This window comes from Dysidea avara, chromosome 5 (genome assembly GCF_963678975.1).
Source record: "Dysidea avara chromosome 5, odDysAvar1.4, whole genome shotgun sequence".
In the NCBI taxonomy this organism is placed as follows: Eukaryota; Metazoa; Porifera; class Demospongiae; order Dictyoceratida; family Dysideidae; genus Dysidea; species Dysidea avara.
This window is the reverse complement of record NC_089276.1, coordinates 37,785,252-37,802,523: the sequence shown is the minus strand read 5'-3', so window position 1 is coordinate 37,802,523 and position 17,272 is coordinate 37,785,252. Positions and strand designations below refer to the sequence as shown.

The window sequence follows — 17,272 nt, the reverse complement described above, 5'->3', positions numbered from 1 at the left end:
TACACAGTAAACTCTACAGGGACATTGTATACACATATTGCGTTGTATTATTAAATATATTGAAGGAAACTGTAACTACATTTTTTTTCTTCATCAAGTCTGTAAATGTATAGGCATGACTTGTAAACAAACACACTGTGCACACATTTGTGTATTGTGTTGTAACATCTGTTGTAATTGTTGTCATATTTGAACATCATATGATCCAATGTTTGGATATACGGTGGGACTCTCAAAAAGATTTTGGAATGGTCCTGTGCATATGGCAGGTACCAATGCTAGTCTGATATAATGCTGTGGAGGGAAGCAACTTTAAAAGTTACACATTAAAATTTGAAGCATACAACAGGCATGGTTGTCTTTCTGGGAAACACATGCTCATTTTAGTAATTACAAAATGCGATTGTTGTATCTTTGTAAAATATTGCCTTGATTAATTTCTGGAAACCCCCTGGAGCTGTATTAGTATTTGCTTTAGTAAAATGTATAACTACTACTCACCACCAATGCCCAGCTGCAGACTGGCTATGGGTGAGTGCCAGGCTTCCTGATATAATTATCTGAAAATGTGTGTGCATGAGTGTGTGTTTGATGTGTTCCTATGTCTGTACACCTACATTCCTAATTCTATGTCTGCTTAGATTTCTGTCTGCTTGTTCCTATGTCTTAAACTGGTTTATTATTTTTAATAACATATAGCTACAATATGATATACACGTGATTGTGCTATTAGAATAATGTTGAACATGACTGTTGTATTAGAGTGACTGCTTTATTAGAGTAGCCTTAGACAATTGCATGGCCTATGCAATATTTGACTGTGCTATTTAATAATAGTTTTGTGATGCTTAATATGGAAAGGGTTGATGCAAAAAATCAATGCCTTAATATAGTTTTGTTGCCTGAAGAAGATGACAACTAGTGAAGATAAAGTGAAAGGCAAGGTGTTGCAGAGGGCACACACTCGTTTGAATCCCTTAATGCATATGCACTGTTATTGTGGTGATCATATGCACGATCGCCCCCGCACCTTCGATGTCCTTACTATACAGTACTATTGTACTGTATGACTAACACTCACTATATAACACAGTACCTAAAACTGTAACAAAACTTGTTAAACTTTCCAGGTAAAGAGGAAAACCTGGATCCATAATAAGGACAAAAACTTTTGGTCCCAGTTCTATGAAGCAACAATCACAAGTGACCACACACCATTGATGTGTGTGTTCTACTACAGTGTTCCCATCAGTGTGCTAGTATTATCCATTATCAAGAGGTGTTCACCAACTACCTACTGTATAGTGGATTTCTTCCTGGACAAATATTGCAGATAGGCTGCTATCTGTGAAAATTTTCCCCCTCAGCTTGATCATTAAATCTCCCTTCTTGAAAGTTTAGATGGTGGTGATCCGCAAAACTCAAAAATAACCCACTTTTATGATTATAAAAAAACTTCACTAGCTTAAAAGCATCCGTATACCTACAGTGAGGATGCTGATACAGAAGTTGGTGTCAGGGCTCTAGGTATATAATGCTGCAGTTATATGTTGTACAAGTGACAAGGAATTTAATTTGGTGGATTGACAAAATTTTGAATATTTGTTGAAACAAAATCCTGCCAATATCATTGTGATGTTGTCGATGTTCTACAAGCAACCTAATCACCAAACATATTCCTACAAATTAAATCATGTATCGTATGATAGTTGATAGAAGAAAAGGTTGACATTCATTGACTTACTTCAAGCACATTGTCAATTGTCTAGTGGCAAATAGCACATCACAACACGTTTTTCTTGTTTGTTAAAATACTAAACTACTTTATATACTTACTCTAACAAGACTAGATGGTGTTACCACGACAACCTTGTCTATTAATGGTGTAGCTGTACCAAAAAATAGAATACAATAACATGATAAACCAGAACACTGCACAGTAGAAAAGTATGGTGGATAATTTAAGAAGCGAGGGACACTAGATCCTCTAAAGTTCCCTTATTATTTTTAACTAGCTTTCCAAACTTGAAAAATTCTCGCTAAAAAGGTTAATACCCTTGTATACAAGGTTGTCAACTTTAAAGTGAAACACGAACTGGTAATTCATCATTTGGACTCTGTCGCTATAGGAAAGAGAGAAAAACAATTATTATATCAACTGTATTGTATACAACAGGATATGAATCATGCTTGATAAAACTTGCTCGAAGCACTCAAACCATTTAATCCCTTTTGTCTAGCATTTTTGTAAGAGTTTTCATTACAGAGAGTACGCTAGGGAGAGGTGTAAATTCACCAGTATGCTTTACAATGTTGGTCTAGTAGCACCACATAAAATAATAATTCTCAATAATTTAGTACTAGTGTTTGTTTAGAATGTTTAAGGTGGCAACAGCTGTATTCTGAATGACTGCTTCAGAAGCTGGCTACACAGTGTACACAATAATCAGCATTCTTTCGTTTGACAAGTCAGAGGATTAGCAGGAAGATGTATATCCATAAAATATTAACACTGATCATACAATAACTATCACATCAACATTTTTATAATACCTTTTTGGGATAAGATAAAAAAAAAAGAGTACTCTCTGTACGATTGTGAAAATGCTGAAAATATGGATGATCCTGTATAATGTCAGATAATGTAACAAGAGTTCAATGTTTCAAAATTATATAACTAAAAAGAGTTCAATTACTATAGTGACGTCACAAATGGCTACACAGAAAGGAATGCTTGATCCATGACAATAGTACTGGACTTCAGTGATACTTCTCTATTACAATAAATGAATGCCTTCAGTGTAGTGTATTGCTTTAGCACATAGAACCATATGGACTGATCAGTTATACACACACTATTGGCTGGTCCCAGGGGTTCAGATATAACTGACCAATTGTCTCACAGAAATACTTACCAACATGGTCCATATTAATGTGATACATTGGAGGGTCTTGCCGAGGCCCTGTAGGACAGACACACAAACAGACAAAATTACAGTAAAGCACTAGAAACATATAAATTGATGTCATATTTCATGGACATCAAATTTATGAAATATAGTATTTCTAGCACTTGGGCAAACAAAACATTATATGTATTAAACAAAAAATTTTCAGTATTCTACTAAAAGGGTATAATATGCACAAATGATAACAGACTATAAGTATATGCCGAGCACTATTTCCTTCTTGTTTACAATGCGAGAACTATTAATCCCGAATACCACAGCCATCCATCCTATTGCAAGTTAATCCGACAACCATAGCAACTGTTACTAGACAACAGAAATTTAAAAAATAGCCACTGCAAAAGTCCAATCACACTTAGCAATCGTTGCCTGGCAACCGTTGCTATGGTCTCAAAATGACTTTTACCTTAGCAACGGTTACCTAGCAACCGTTGCTAAGTAACCATATTGTGTCATACCTTGGGGGCATCTATCACTATGGTAACAATAGTTGTCAAATCGGACATTTACTTATAATATAAACACATGACACTATTTTAGCCAATCAAATTAGTATTATAGATTTTTGTCATGGGACCTTGACAAACAAGTATAATACTAATTCTATTGGCTAATCGCTTGACGTATTTCAATATAATACATCAAGCTGCTATTGAGATTATTATACAGTAACACATTCAGTTGTTGGATTATTATGTAAATAATCTATACCATACCATAACATCATGTCCCCAGTATCCAATTTTAACATTAAAGTAGATAGCAAGGTTCCATTTGTATATAATTTCTGTCATGACAACCTAGGCTACATCGTGTGAGATTTTATGTCACAGTGTCACAATGTCGTGATATCCCAATGGATTATACAACAAACACTGTAACAGAACATCACGTATACTGTACGTACCATCTTGTCGGCCATGATACAGCCAAAGTTGTCATCAATTTGTTGACCAATGACACAATCCCAGAGAAATTTCACTCCGTACAATAATACAAGTAATCCATTATTTGTGATCATAATCAGTAACGTCAATTTGGCTAGCAAGGCTTCTGAATGTAGTAGGTCAGTTTATGTACTAAGGGATACTTTGGGACTTTAACTAAGTGTCTGGATTATGTAGGTGTCCTCAAGTGTCCACATAACAGGTACTTACATGTACACATTATACAACATGCATAATGTCCACAAGGACTGAGGAAACCACTAGCACTTATGGTGACTCTGTTTTACAAACATCCACTAACTCTATTAGCCTGAGCTGACATTGCACCATGTAACAACTTTACTGAATTAACAATTGACCTAAACTCTTAATCCATAGTGTTCAACAAATGTTATTATAACTCAGTTATCAATGGCAGATACCCATCAACAATCGGAATACTGTAGCCTGAATATGGCTTGGGTATGTTAGATAATTTATCTATTGTATAGTAAACATTTGTATCAACAAACAGGTGATTAAGTAATTGCTGGGAGCCATAAAACATGTGAGAACGAGTACCAGTTAAAACTGATTAGTACAGTAACTGGATGTGATGCCCAGTGGAACCTGTGGGATATGGACAATTTGAAAGCTTCCAGAGATGGAACTTTGAAACTATAGAGTATCCCTTAGTACATAAACTGACCTTGATAATCAGGACACCTTGATAATCAAGACACTTTGATAATCAGGACACCTTGATAATCAGGACACCTTGATAATCAGGACACCTTGATAATCAGGACACCTTGATAATCAGGACACTTTGATAATCAGGACACTATTGTGTTTGGTGTCCATATTAGTGTATGCTGGATAATGTCAATTCACATGAAATAACAGTAACAACATACACACATATATGGTGTGTACCTCTCTCTGGTGAGGTCTCAACACTTTAGACAATAACGTGTCGACCACCACTACAGGGGTAAGGTAAAGACAATGAGACCTGCAATAATCCGGTCACAAAAAGTGATAACTATCATCAAGCAGGTCAGAATAGGGTAACTCAATAATCACAGGATTCATGTATTGCTACAGCACACTAACAACTTCACCCACGCACGCACGCACACGCACGCATACTCACATGTACAACAAAGCTTCCAGCAGCTATGCATAACACAGTTATAGCCATTACGGACATATTGGGACCCAGAAAATATATAGTAGAGGTTTTCCACCTGTTGGGACTAAAATCTTTGTATTTACTATGGAGGTTTTTCTATTGTGTTGGAGTTTGTTAAGAGAGGTTCCACTGTATCACCATTCAGTAAACCAGCACTGGGATACACCTGCCTGGCACTTAAGTCCGTGAAGGAAAATCCTCTTGGGGCAGTACTAGTAGCCCTCAGGAGGACTGTCCAAGTCTCACAGATAAAGGCCATGGAATTCAAAGTTTCATTATGATCTAAGTGAGATAAAGACAGTTGGACATTTGCTTGACAACAGGCCACCAGTCGCCACTATACAAATGGGTAGATTTCCTCCCCAAAAGAAACAACATCAATAACAACATCGATGACAAGTAACAACATACCATGTACTTCCAGTTTGCTCCTGCAGTAGACACAAACAAGATAACAGTAACACATACAAATTCTATTCAACACATGGAGCCAGACCAAATGTCAGTTAGGGCTTCTATCCAAATCATACATATACCATTGTTGACACTTGTACTACATGTTTGTTGGCCAACAAAGTTATGATAATATATTACCATTCTGTTATCTATGTAATGAGGGTCAGGTTATTGTAAATGGACTCATTCAATGGCTGTGAAATATCCAAGTAAAAATACTTCAGGTATGCAAATGTGTGCCAATAGAATTGATTTCTTTTGGTGGTAGCAAGAGTCCATAACAGGATCAAAAACTTAAATTTTACTGATCCACTACTTCATGACTATGTATTCATGTGTTGATAATATAACCTGTCTGGTAGCTAAGGCTCCTCAGCATGTTTAGTTAACATATACAGCGTTAACAGACATAGCACCATTTTTGCTATTTTCAATGTTGGTATTCTATGTCACACAACATTAAAGATATTTATGAGTTCAGCATTCACTATAATTAAAGCAAGCCTCACCCATCCATCCATCCATCCATCCACCCACCCAGTAGTCTGTCTGACCATTCCCAAAAGTTACATAATGAACAATCATGCTAGCACCCTCATATTCATTTAGCAGAAGAATTGGATGAAATAACACCACTTTAACAGCATAACTGATACAAAGAATTTCATTTCTATCAAGATACACCACAAGTAACTGGGGTTATGTCCCAACCAGTATAGTCAACATACACATGATGGTTTTTGTGCATGTACACTTGGCTCCAGCGTACACACACACAAACTGATTGAGAGTGAAAATCTCTCCAGAGGTACATAACTAACAAGCACACATGAATGTAAAACTCATGAAAGTTCTAATGTTCAAAGATATAATGAACAATACATGGTTCTATTCCCACCCTCCTTTCAGCCACACACACCATCTCATCTCATAGGATTCACACTCTAATTCTGAAACACTATCAAATCTGCAAAACAATAGAACTACACCTTATGACTCACCCTGTCGTGTACAAGAAGCAATATGATGGAACATGTTAATCAGTAATAGAGGGAGGCAGTAATAGTTAAGGTAAAATGGTACTGACTAAGTAACTAACTAATTGACTACAGGTAACACTATGGATTTCTTTACTGTTTGCCATCACTTAGGTCCGAAACATGTCTTTTTGCCTACTGCAGCAGTTATAACGAATGCACCATAGAGTTCCTTTGTCCTCCTTTGTGTCCCATTTCTTTCTCCACAACCACACAGGCATTGATTCATGGGTAGTGCATAATAGATTTCTTGTACTGATTATCACATTTATAACTTCTGAAACTGTCTGTCCTGCGACTGGATTAATTGAAGAGGCCTTTCTCTTCATTGTGTAACAGGTGGAATATATGAAAATATTAAAATGATATGGCCATTTTGCTTCCACTCGGGCACTTGTCTGGATGAGAAATTTGTATTTATTGATACACAGTCTAGCTGTTCAGTATGTATTGGTTCATCGTTGGTCACAATTATTTTACAAAAAAGTAAACAAACAAGTACAAGCCAACAAGAAAAAATTAGGAATTTTAAACCATAGAAATAAAAAGTAGTGAAACAAGAAGTCATCTACACCTGCAGCTATATTAGTGGACATCTTATAACAAGCATAGTCACAACTGAATTAGGAATACAAAGGTGACTTCCCTTGTTCCATTACCTTCATTTCTATTACCACATGCTTAAATTTTTTGTTGTATTTTTGTCACATTTAGACCTTTGGAATTAGGACACCTCACTAATAAGGACACAATGGTCCAATCCTTTAATGCAGATCTTGTCATTCACATGTAACTGAAACCACACAACACCTGACACACGCAATTAAACTACAAACACATTACTCACTTATCAATGGACAACTTCTCATGTGCAGTCAGCTCCGAAGGAGTGTATAGCACAAGTGCTCCTTCAGTGTTAGGGTCATGAAGGGCACAGCGTACACCTCGTGACCTCTTACCCAGACAACGACCATGGATTGGCCCTAGAAATGGCAGTAAGCGTAATCTATGTGTGTCTTGTGTATGATAAAATAATATGGACACTTTGTAATAGTGTCCTGATTATCAAGGTGTCCTGATTTTCCAGGTCAGTTTATGTACTAAGGGATACTTGGGACCTTAACTAAGTGTCTGGATTATGTAGGTGTCCTCAAGTGTCGAAGTTACATGGTACTTGAAAGAACAGGATTTACAATACTTCGAAAATCTCAACCAAAGGTATTTCATATACTGGTTGGGGCTGGGCATTGTGTGCCTCAAACAAAACCTTAACTTATACTCAGAAATATTTATTCTGCTCATGTGCAAAATAATGACACAATTTCACTTCTTTGTTACAGAATAATAGACGCTGCTACGGCCAAACAATACAAGCCCTTCAGGTACAAATTAGCACCACTGATCCATGTCCATGACAGAATGGTATAGCAATAATCAACTAGCTGATGGATAAGGTCATACCATCATGCATCAGTTACCATAAAACATGTACTAGGTATTCTGCAGCCACTAAACACACTACCTTAGTAAATTACTGGTACAATAGTTGAATAGTGATAGGTTAGGTGATGTGTAACATATATGGATGGACAATCCTACACACTTTTAGCTCCAAGTATGGGTAGTAGGAAATGTGTATGTGCGATGTAGTATGTGAGCGCTGTGCATGTGTGTGTTGTGAGGCAGCATAGCCAAGTGGTTAGAGCATCGGCCTGATAATCGAAAGGTTCCCAGTTTGATTCCTGGTTACACCAAATTGGTGGTGCTGTTGTTTCCTTGGGTAAGAAACTATACTACTACTACTACTACTCACACTGCTCCAGCTGTTTAAATGGGGACTTGGTGGCCTGATGTCAACTGGGGAAGCATCCCACATCAATGGGTACCTGGTATTAGCTGGAGAAGCAAATGGTGGTGTTTAATCACTGGACTGGACTACTGGACTGAACTTTACCTTTTTCTAAAACCAAATTTTTTTTTGCAAGTAAAATGCATAGGGTTTTCTCTTTCTCCATTTACAATATAATGTCAAGACTCTATTGCTACTATGATGGAGTTAAAAGACATTAGGCATGTCATGTGACTGGGCCAGTGAAAACTGGTATGGACACAAACCACATTCCATCACAAAAAAGGTTACATTTCATTACTGGAATGGAGTATCTGCATCCTGTAACTTGTATTAAAATGCCATTTAGCTAGCCATTTAATAAGAGTGGAAACTTGCATGGTCATAGTAATATAAAGTTATGAGTCATGTAGGCTGGTAAAGTATACAGGCAAATTTAATGTGTCCACATGCCCTGTTTTTACAGTCCCAGTCACACATATCATGGACTCCTGTGACTAGTATTCACCATGTAAAAAGTTGTACCGTATAAAGGGAAATTTTGGCGAATTTTGCAATTTGCTACAAATTTTCCCAAGTTTTAACCTGCCAATTATTCGTAGTCCCTTGGATAAGCATCTTTATAGCTAAACACTGAGCTTGAATTCACCAAAGTTTATTTCGCCAAATGCAATTTAGCTTGCTATTCGCATACCCCCGCCAAAGTTTCCTCTATCGGTATCACAATAATCAAGTGTGTCCAACAGTGAAAGAAACATTTGGATATATCTCATTTCACTAGTAGATACTGTCATACAGTGAATAGAATGCATGCAACTGAACCTGGCTTATGTAGCTGTATATTAAAAAACCACTCAGTACTGAAACGTCACAAGCCATCAATGTCAGTCCAGTATTCCAGTCCAGTGATTACTTAGACTGTACTACCAAAGCAAATGTCAATTGTCCATGTCTCACACAATGGGTGAAGGTCTGCCCACACCTTCACCCGTGAGATATGGTACAGCCTCCTGTGGATTACCAGTCCTACCCTAGGAGGATTTGCCTGCACTGAATCCTAACACCTGAGTAGCGCACAGGTGTCTGCTGGTTCACTGGGTTGACGTGTCTGTGATTGCATGGCAGCTGAAGGCTTTGCTTTTTTGTGCACACGTGCGTGCATGCGTGTTTGTGCGTGCATGTATGTGGGTTACCTTTGTAGTTCGGCATTGGTACTTTAAATGGCTTGGATAAGATCTGCTGAATTCTCAATTCCTATGAGAAAGAAATTGTATATACTTGTGGATGTGTTTCCCTATAACATAATGCATACAATTATTCCTTTAACAAGACAAAGTAGTGCTAGAAATAATAATGACAATTTTTTCTGACCAATTTCAGCATGACCAACTGAAATCTATTCTGATATTTTAATCTACCAAAATGGCCAAACAACAATTTCTGACTTATTTCTACCACTGCAGTAGTTACACAGTATAACAGCTAACAGGTGTCACTCATGATCACATGATCCATACTACAAACAGGTTAATCTGCTCCATTACAGACACACTGCCAACACTTCTGGCCAACGACCTCTTGTATGGTGGGACAGTGCAATTGGCTAGACTAGTGTTACAGTCCTCCAGTAGTCATTTCCTGTGGCTTGGGGCAGTGGCGTAACTAAGCCCGGGCCTACCCGGGTGTCAGCAATCAAGTCACGCCCACGGAATTAGCAATAGAGTAGTAGAAAAGGACTATTTTACCGAATAATCGATCGAGACCTTGACATTTTTGGTGCAAAACAGCTATATTACCTTTCATTATTGTGAAATCACTTCAAACTGCCAGGTTATCGGTATAAGCGCCTCTATAAATAATTATCGCTTTGACAATTAATAGCCAGAGGAGGTTGGACGCGATTTAAGCGCCCCTAAAACAAATTAAGCGAAACTCGTTTTATAGAAGAGGTTTATACATCGATCTCATCATTGTTCTGATTATAGAATACGTACGTGACAATTCTGGAGAAGTTCTACACACCAAACCGCAACTTATTAATTTCACCCCAATCACCAAGCGCTTTTAAAAAACAAAGTACATCACCTTGAAGCTTACGTGAAGCACCATCCGAATATCTAATCAACCCCATCGTTTTTCAAATTTGTACTATGACTATTGAGGGTCACGTGAAATACCAAAGAAAAGAATGCAATTAAGGGCAATATATTTATGTGGCGCTTAGAGCGCGTCCAACCTCCTCTGATTAATAGCTTTACTTGAGAATATGACTTCAACTTATTGCACTGGGCCCTGGTGTCAGTACAAGTCTAGTTACGCCACTGGCTAGGGGCACTAGACTGTAACTATGATGTGAAATGTAAGCAAGGGCTGTATAAAGATCATTTTCCCCACTGTCTGTTTCAATATCACACAAACTGGGTCTGTGTAAGGCATTAATTCAACCCATATCACTCACAAGGATGTAAACAAATGCATGTACAGTAATGCGAAGCCAATGTACGTAGAGCTAAAAGTATACGGTAATTAATCTCGGGTACCGACAGAAAGGATACAACAAGATGCACAATATTACAAAATGGGTGTATATAGCTTACCATATCATGTCATTCCAGCAGACTTTAGGTTTACTGCATTCTGTAATTTGAATTTGGTGTCCGTGATGTGCTTTACTTGGGATATATAAATTCCCGGGAAGCCACGTGAAGTCACATGGTGTAAATTGTTGATACCTCTCCCAGAGTTGTGGTGCTTCTAATGTCGCTCATTCTTACGTCATAGATTACGGTAACCCTTCCTAATACAGGTAAGGTGTGTGTATAAAGTAGCACCACTGTCATAGTACGTGAAACTAGTTGAGTACGCGTAGTTGTAGTAGGCACAGGAACACTAGTAATGGCTCATAGTTTGTTACCTCACCTTGTTATTAAAATTATCTTGCTGGCTGCCTGCACTGTTGGTAAGTTGTGTATATAGCCGTGCATATTTGAAATAGGCTATTTTGCTGTGTAAATTTTACAGTAATTAATGGTCAGTTTCTGTAAGTGATATAGCAGAGTGTCTAGCAGGGGAGGACCTTACTGAAATGTCCTAGTATAGCCAAGCCACTCTATTCTACATAAGCACAGTAGTCAAGTGCTTATTGTCTAAAATATGTACAAACTAGCTGTTGCAGTTTCACAAGCAATCGTTTTATTCCCTATAGCTATACTCCCTCCACCCAGCAATGTGAAGATATCAGAGATCAGGTGCCGGATGGCAGAAGTCACATGGGATGAAGTAGCTAACACAACAGGCTACACAGTTTACTGGAGATTACAGGATGGTGACATTATTTCTCAGGGTACACGGTTTGTCAGTGGCAGTACCTCAGTAGAAATTGCTGACCTCGTACCAAGTAGTGATGATGCCATAAGGCAGTACACAGTACGTGTGACTAGTATTCAACAAGATGACACCAGTGAGGCATCTCAAGAAGTGTTGTTTATCACCAATAGTGAAGGTAAGAACTGCATATGATGAGTTGTGGTTAGGTCGATAGTTCAAATCTCCTAGTATTAACATTTTCCTACTATATTTTCCACCTTTTTATATCTGCCTGTTTGAGGTTTTATCTCATAGTTTTAGCATAAAAACACAACACAACACTTGCAATGCTAAAGCCAGACAGTAGTTGTTTTGATTGTCTGAAATATTTGAAGACTTTTAAAATTGTACTTGAATTGTTACTGACAGTGAGATTACAAAATATAGTAAGTCTTAGAATTGTAACATGTATTACATATTGTGTAGCCTTGGCAGTTGAGCCATTTGCACAAGCCAGGAGTGATGGTGTGATCATCAAGTGGAGTACCCCTCGTATCAACACTGGCTGTGATGGCTCAGTGATCACAAGATACACCATCAACTACACCCCAGTAGGGTCCAGGGATGAGTACCTACAGGTTGATGTTGATCCTGACCAGTCTGTTATGGTGGATATTGATGGGCTTGTGAACTCAACTGAGTATCGTTACTTTGTTGCTAGTGTTGATCGAAATGGAAGAAATGCTCGTAGTGTATCTAATGTCTTTACCACCACAGATGATTGTGAGTGTCTGTCCATCTCTGTGTAGCATAACGTGTGCTGTACATGTAGTGTCACTAGTGTATGGTATTACCTGTTTAGAGGACTTTTATCTCCTACAAATGATGGACCCAATATTTAAAAGAGCCTGGCATCTATTTAAGTTCATTTATTAGTACACACAAAGGTGGTAGTTGAGAGTGTTTATATAATTGACTTACAGTTTGGAATGTTAAACTAAACACACAAGGTTAAGCATCTATATACAGGCTAGTAATTTTAAACCTTCCATAATTAACTAGTTTTTTTGCATCAATCTAAATGAACCCAAGGCATGCGTTCTAATATTTGGCCCCCCATATTGTTTTATTTGAGCTTTGTATCAGGGTAAAGCAGTATGGTATATGTGGTATGTTGTGTGCTGATTGACTTCTTCAATAAGAGAATACCGATGTGCTTTTTCCCCATCCAGTACCATCCCCTCCACTACTGCAATATGCTGAACCCCATTCCAATTTCATCAAGCTAATATGGGAGCCAGCCCCAAATGCTGAATCCCAGGCCATCATAGGATATGTGGTACAGTACAGAGAACTAATACAAACCCCTGGTGGAGGGTTCTTGTATTCTCCAGTCATACTCTACCAGTCATTCAATGGCAGGGATAGATCAAGTGGAGTAATTGATGACCTTGATCCTGATAGTGTGTATGACTTCTCTATCACTTCTGAAGCTAGGAGGATTGGACTGGGTCAATTTCAGGGTGATCATTTGCTGGTCTCTACCACGTCATTCAGTAAGTGATGTTACTATGAGATTCATAAAACATCTGTTATAAGATTAGTCACTACTGGGTATAGTTTTACCTCTGATGACAGTTAAAGTTTGGAGGAAATCATTACAAAGTGATTCACCAAATATAACCATCACCAAATTTGCATTGGTGGTATTTTATGGAGGAACAACCTCATGTTGAATTTTGTATTTTGTTTACTTTAAATGTGGACTCGTACTGTGTGCAGAGCTGCCATGCTTTATCTTATGATGATGAATACAGTTCTATGTAGCAGATTATCTGTGCTATAGCCACATGTACCACTTGTGCTAAGAGAAATTGTTTACAAAGTACATTGCATGTGATTCACTGTCATACAAGGAATGTCACTTTAGTTATCTTCTTAATCAGCAGTAATTTAATCCAGCAAGTGTGAATACCTCGTGTGTTAGTATGGCCTCAACATGTCATGATCACCATCATGTACTACTGGTATACCATACAAGTAGCTAATGGTTTGGGTGACTTTCCATTTGAGTGAGCATACATGTGTACCAGCAAGATTTCACTTTTGGTATATCAGTTACATTTAGAATATTTGCTGACTGTCCAGTTGCTGTAATGGGCGTAGTCTAAAATCTACTGTAGTGTGTTGACTTATACCTAGTTGTATCTATTTGTACTATACACCATATTAAGAGCTATGGTTTATTATAGTCATCAGTATGGAAACAGATTTTTCCAAATGTACAATATTTTGATGTGTTAAGTGAATTTATAACACCTTTGGTTGGACTATAAACTACCATATAAGTACCGTGGTTTATTCATTAATACTAGCTAGGATGTTGTAGGGTGTTGTTCACTAAGTTGAGTAGTGATTGTGTCTTTGTTAGAGCATGCCTATAAGGATAATTGATCTCACCTAAAATGGCTGTGTTATTAATGTGATGTTCTTTTCCTCGTAACAGTACCAGTTGCACCAACTGACTTAACTGCTACTATTGTTAGCAACAGAACACTTGATGTGACCTGGACATATCCCTCATCATTGGTTGAACAGATTACATCATTTGAGGTAAGATGTGTTGTGTGTGCAGGTTGGGATCTGTTAAACTATATTTGCTACTGTTAGAATGTGATGTCTGTTATGTAATTTCAGCTTTAGCTTGCCTTCGTGATTTTGTAATCATGACCCAAAGTTACTTAAGTGCCCATAAACTCCTGGCTGGTCAAACTTGGCAAACAGAGTTCCTCCCTATTGAATCACAGGTGTTAATCATTAACATTAATAGATATTTCATGTATTGTAATTGTTGATATACATATGTTAAATACATATATGGACTAGCCTATATCCAAGCAAATACAATGTACAGTGTGTTGCCAAGCTAGCTTTGTGTTGCCAACATATTAAACTATTTGGTCGTCACATTGTGGGGTTCCTGGTAGGAAGCCTTCCACTCAGGTTTGGTTACCTTCTCTGCAATATAATTTGTATAAAGTTCACTGTAAGAATAGGAATACCTCTGGATGAAAGAATACAAAACTGTTAGTAGAAAATTGCCTGTCAACGGCTACTGCACCATATTAGCTATGTGATGGATCCCTCTATACCAGACACCTTGGAACCATCCTACAGTGTCCTTGTTAGTCAGTGAGGTGTCCTGGTTTCAGGGGTCTAGACCTTCATATGCATGACCTGTCCCATTGTACTGTGGTATCCATACATGGTAATAGTGTGTGTGTGGTCAGTCAGGAGTGTGTCCATCATTGCTGCATGCGTTTGGAGCGTAATATGTGGTAGATCATTACATGAGGAACTATGTAATGGTTGATAAATGATACTTTGTGGGGTAATCTTCAGTCATGTCATACCAGGTAAGACTCACATGACAGTACAAAAAACTACTGGAAATCCACTAAAGGTTTACACCTGAAGTAGTTTTACCAAAACAGATAACCTTACTGTGGGAATCCTGATAAAACAAGTTATGTAGTTGTGGATCGAGCTTGTAAGTGCTTTAGGACACTTGTGACTATAAAGTTTATAGAGTAGGATAGTAATACTTTAAGTTAAACTGTTCATCAGTTGGGGATAAAATTTCTGAAGGCCTAGCTATATGGCCAGAATAATTGTGTGATTTAAAACAGAGAGCTACAGTTGTGTTCCTTACAGGTCTCCTACAGTCTGGTTGCAGCTTATGACACTGTTGCTGGGATGAAGAGCTTTGCTGAGTCAGATAGCTTCAACACTACAGGCACAGTGTTCCACTTTGCTGTGTTGTCATCGGTGACCAGCTTTACATTCACTGTAACTCCATATAGTGCTATCCGAGCTGGAGAGTCAGCTAGTTTATTAGTTGATGATTTCTCTAATCTGACTGCTGTTGAAGGTGTGTAGTATAGTGTAGTGTGTGTGTGTGTGTTTCACTGCGTGTACACATTAGTGAAATATGTGTGATTACATTTTCCATATCCACCATACAGATCCAGTTTCATTCTTCAACCTGAGACTCACAGACACTACTAGTGATAGTTCATTCTCACTAGACTTGGAGCAGACTAACTCACAACTGACGCAACAAATCTCATCAGCCATGACTGACATGTGTCAATGTGTACTACCAGACTACACCCTCAGGGGGACTATGGAATTATGTGATGACCAACAATCAAACTGTGCTGTTTACACTGGTAGGATCCTCAGCTCTGACATGGCCACTGCTAGTGAGTTATTTGGACAAGTTGAGGTCTGGTTGAGTGCACAAAATGGTTCACTACTTAATGGAGCTCTAGCTGTTGATTCTAACTGTCCGTTAAGACGTCTGTCACCATCTGACAGTGTATGTAGCGATTTCAGTGATTCCGAAGATGATTCCGAAGATGATTCCGAAGATGATTCCGAAGATGAGTCCAGTGATCAAGAAGCTATCGACATTATTAAAATGGTGGGAATTGGGTTTGGAAGTGGTTTGGCAATCATAGTGTGTTCGCTCTGTATCTGCATGTGTGTCAGTAAGAGGAAACAAAACAAGCCAGACACACTAACCTTGTCAGACAGTAATCCCAACTTGTCCCCATTCCTAGTGGCTTCACCTACAGGTCGACACTACTCAGTTATACTGGACAGGAACCCTTCTTACAATCGTCACCGTGGAAAAGTTGTGAAGCCTATTCAAAAGACGGTGTTTGATGGTGGACGCCTTGAGGCTATATCTGACAATGAGAATCGATATTCCACCAATGAGAACCCTTACTCCTACACTTCACTAAAGACTGTTCAACGTCAAGCAGACATTGTAATCCCTGAAATCCAGCTCCCTTTAGAGGAAGATGAAGCATTTGGTTCTCCAAAAGATGAACTTCCTTCTATACACCTGTCAGTAGATATGGAACAGACAAACAGAACAAGCACTGTGAGTGCTAATGATTATGTTGTGGACTCATTACAGTCATCTGGTTGTTATTGTAACGAACAAGAATTATCAACCTTCCAACCACGATCTTATGATAGAGAGACTTATCTGTCAATTAGCTAGTCAGTCCATTTTTATTCTCAAGTATAAATATATAATATATTATATAGTTGTGATACTTGTACACAATGTGTGGTTAAAGATAAGTATTCTACTTAGAATTGATGGAATACTATTACATGTATGTAAGTAATATAGTAAAATGTTTATTGTACAGGCATTGCATGAATTATTAATATTTGTATATATTTTGTACTAATGTAGTGTTTATTCTATTGGATCTCAAGTTAGATGAAGAATTGAAAAGTTTTGTTTGTTTGGATGTGGGTATCTGTTGTGATTGTACCTTTGGGATGTGGCTGTTAGCCTGTTACTTACGTATGCAACTAAAATGTTAGGGGCTGACATGAAATTCATATGATCTTTATTGCATGTTTAGTAGGGTCTTGTGTAATGGAGAGCATGTGACATGAAATCAAAGAAGATTTACTGCTACTGCATGTTCCGAAAGCAACTAAAA

General features: G+C 38.0%; 2 protein-coding genes across 6 annotated transcripts in view; one reads left to right on the top strand and one right to left on the bottom strand.

The window, feature by feature from the left end:
- The window catches only part of LOC136256303 (DNA repair and recombination protein RAD54-like), a 58,353-nt gene extending 47,228 nt beyond the window's left edge, over positions 1 to 11,125 (bottom strand). The window contains exons 1-7 of one of the 3 annotated variants that reach the window (XM_066049234.1): positions 11,030 to 11,125; positions 9,626 to 9,686; positions 7,431 to 7,566; positions 5,502 to 5,521; positions 4,832 to 4,881; positions 2,916 to 2,963; positions 1,946 to 2,123 (exon numbers count right to left, since the gene is read on the bottom strand). In XM_066049234.1, coding sequence (XP_065905306.1) covers positions 2,079 to 2,123; positions 2,916 to 2,963; positions 4,832 to 4,881; positions 5,502 to 5,521; positions 7,431 to 7,566; positions 9,626 to 9,686; positions 11,030 to 11,032 — 363 coding nt within the window. In that variant the 5' untranslated portion in view covers positions 11,033 to 11,125 and the 3' untranslated portion in view covers positions 1,946 to 2,078. Of the gene's footprint in view, positions 1 to 1,945; positions 2,124 to 2,566; positions 2,775 to 2,915; positions 2,964 to 4,831; positions 4,882 to 5,501; positions 5,522 to 7,430; positions 7,567 to 9,625; positions 9,687 to 11,029 lie in introns of those variants that run through there. The other 2 variants (XM_066049233.1, XM_066049232.1) reach the window with 2 other exon arrangements.
- On the top strand, positions 11,115 to 17,037 carry LOC136256293 (receptor-type tyrosine-protein phosphatase F-like). Of its 3 annotated transcripts, none has more exons than XM_066049217.1 (7): positions 11,115 to 11,238; positions 11,638 to 11,934; positions 12,225 to 12,521; positions 12,971 to 13,294; positions 14,245 to 14,351; positions 15,453 to 15,669; positions 15,764 to 17,037. In XM_066049217.1, exons 2-7 carry the CDS (start codon positions 11,688 to 11,690, stop codon positions 16,813 to 16,815), a joined length of 2,244 nt encoding a protein of 747 aa, XP_065905289.1. In that variant the 5' UTR covers positions 11,115 to 11,238; positions 11,638 to 11,687; the 3' UTR covers positions 16,816 to 17,037. The 3 variants fall into 3 exon arrangements, with proteins under 3 accessions (XP_065905289.1, XP_065905288.1, XP_065905290.1); XM_066049216.1 differs by lacking the exon at positions 11,115 to 11,238 and adding an exon at positions 11,249 to 11,391; XM_066049218.1 differs by lacking the exons at positions 11,115 to 11,238; positions 14,245 to 14,351; positions 15,453 to 15,669 and adding an exon at positions 11,249 to 11,391.
- Positions 17,038 to 17,272: the final 235 nt, after the last annotated feature.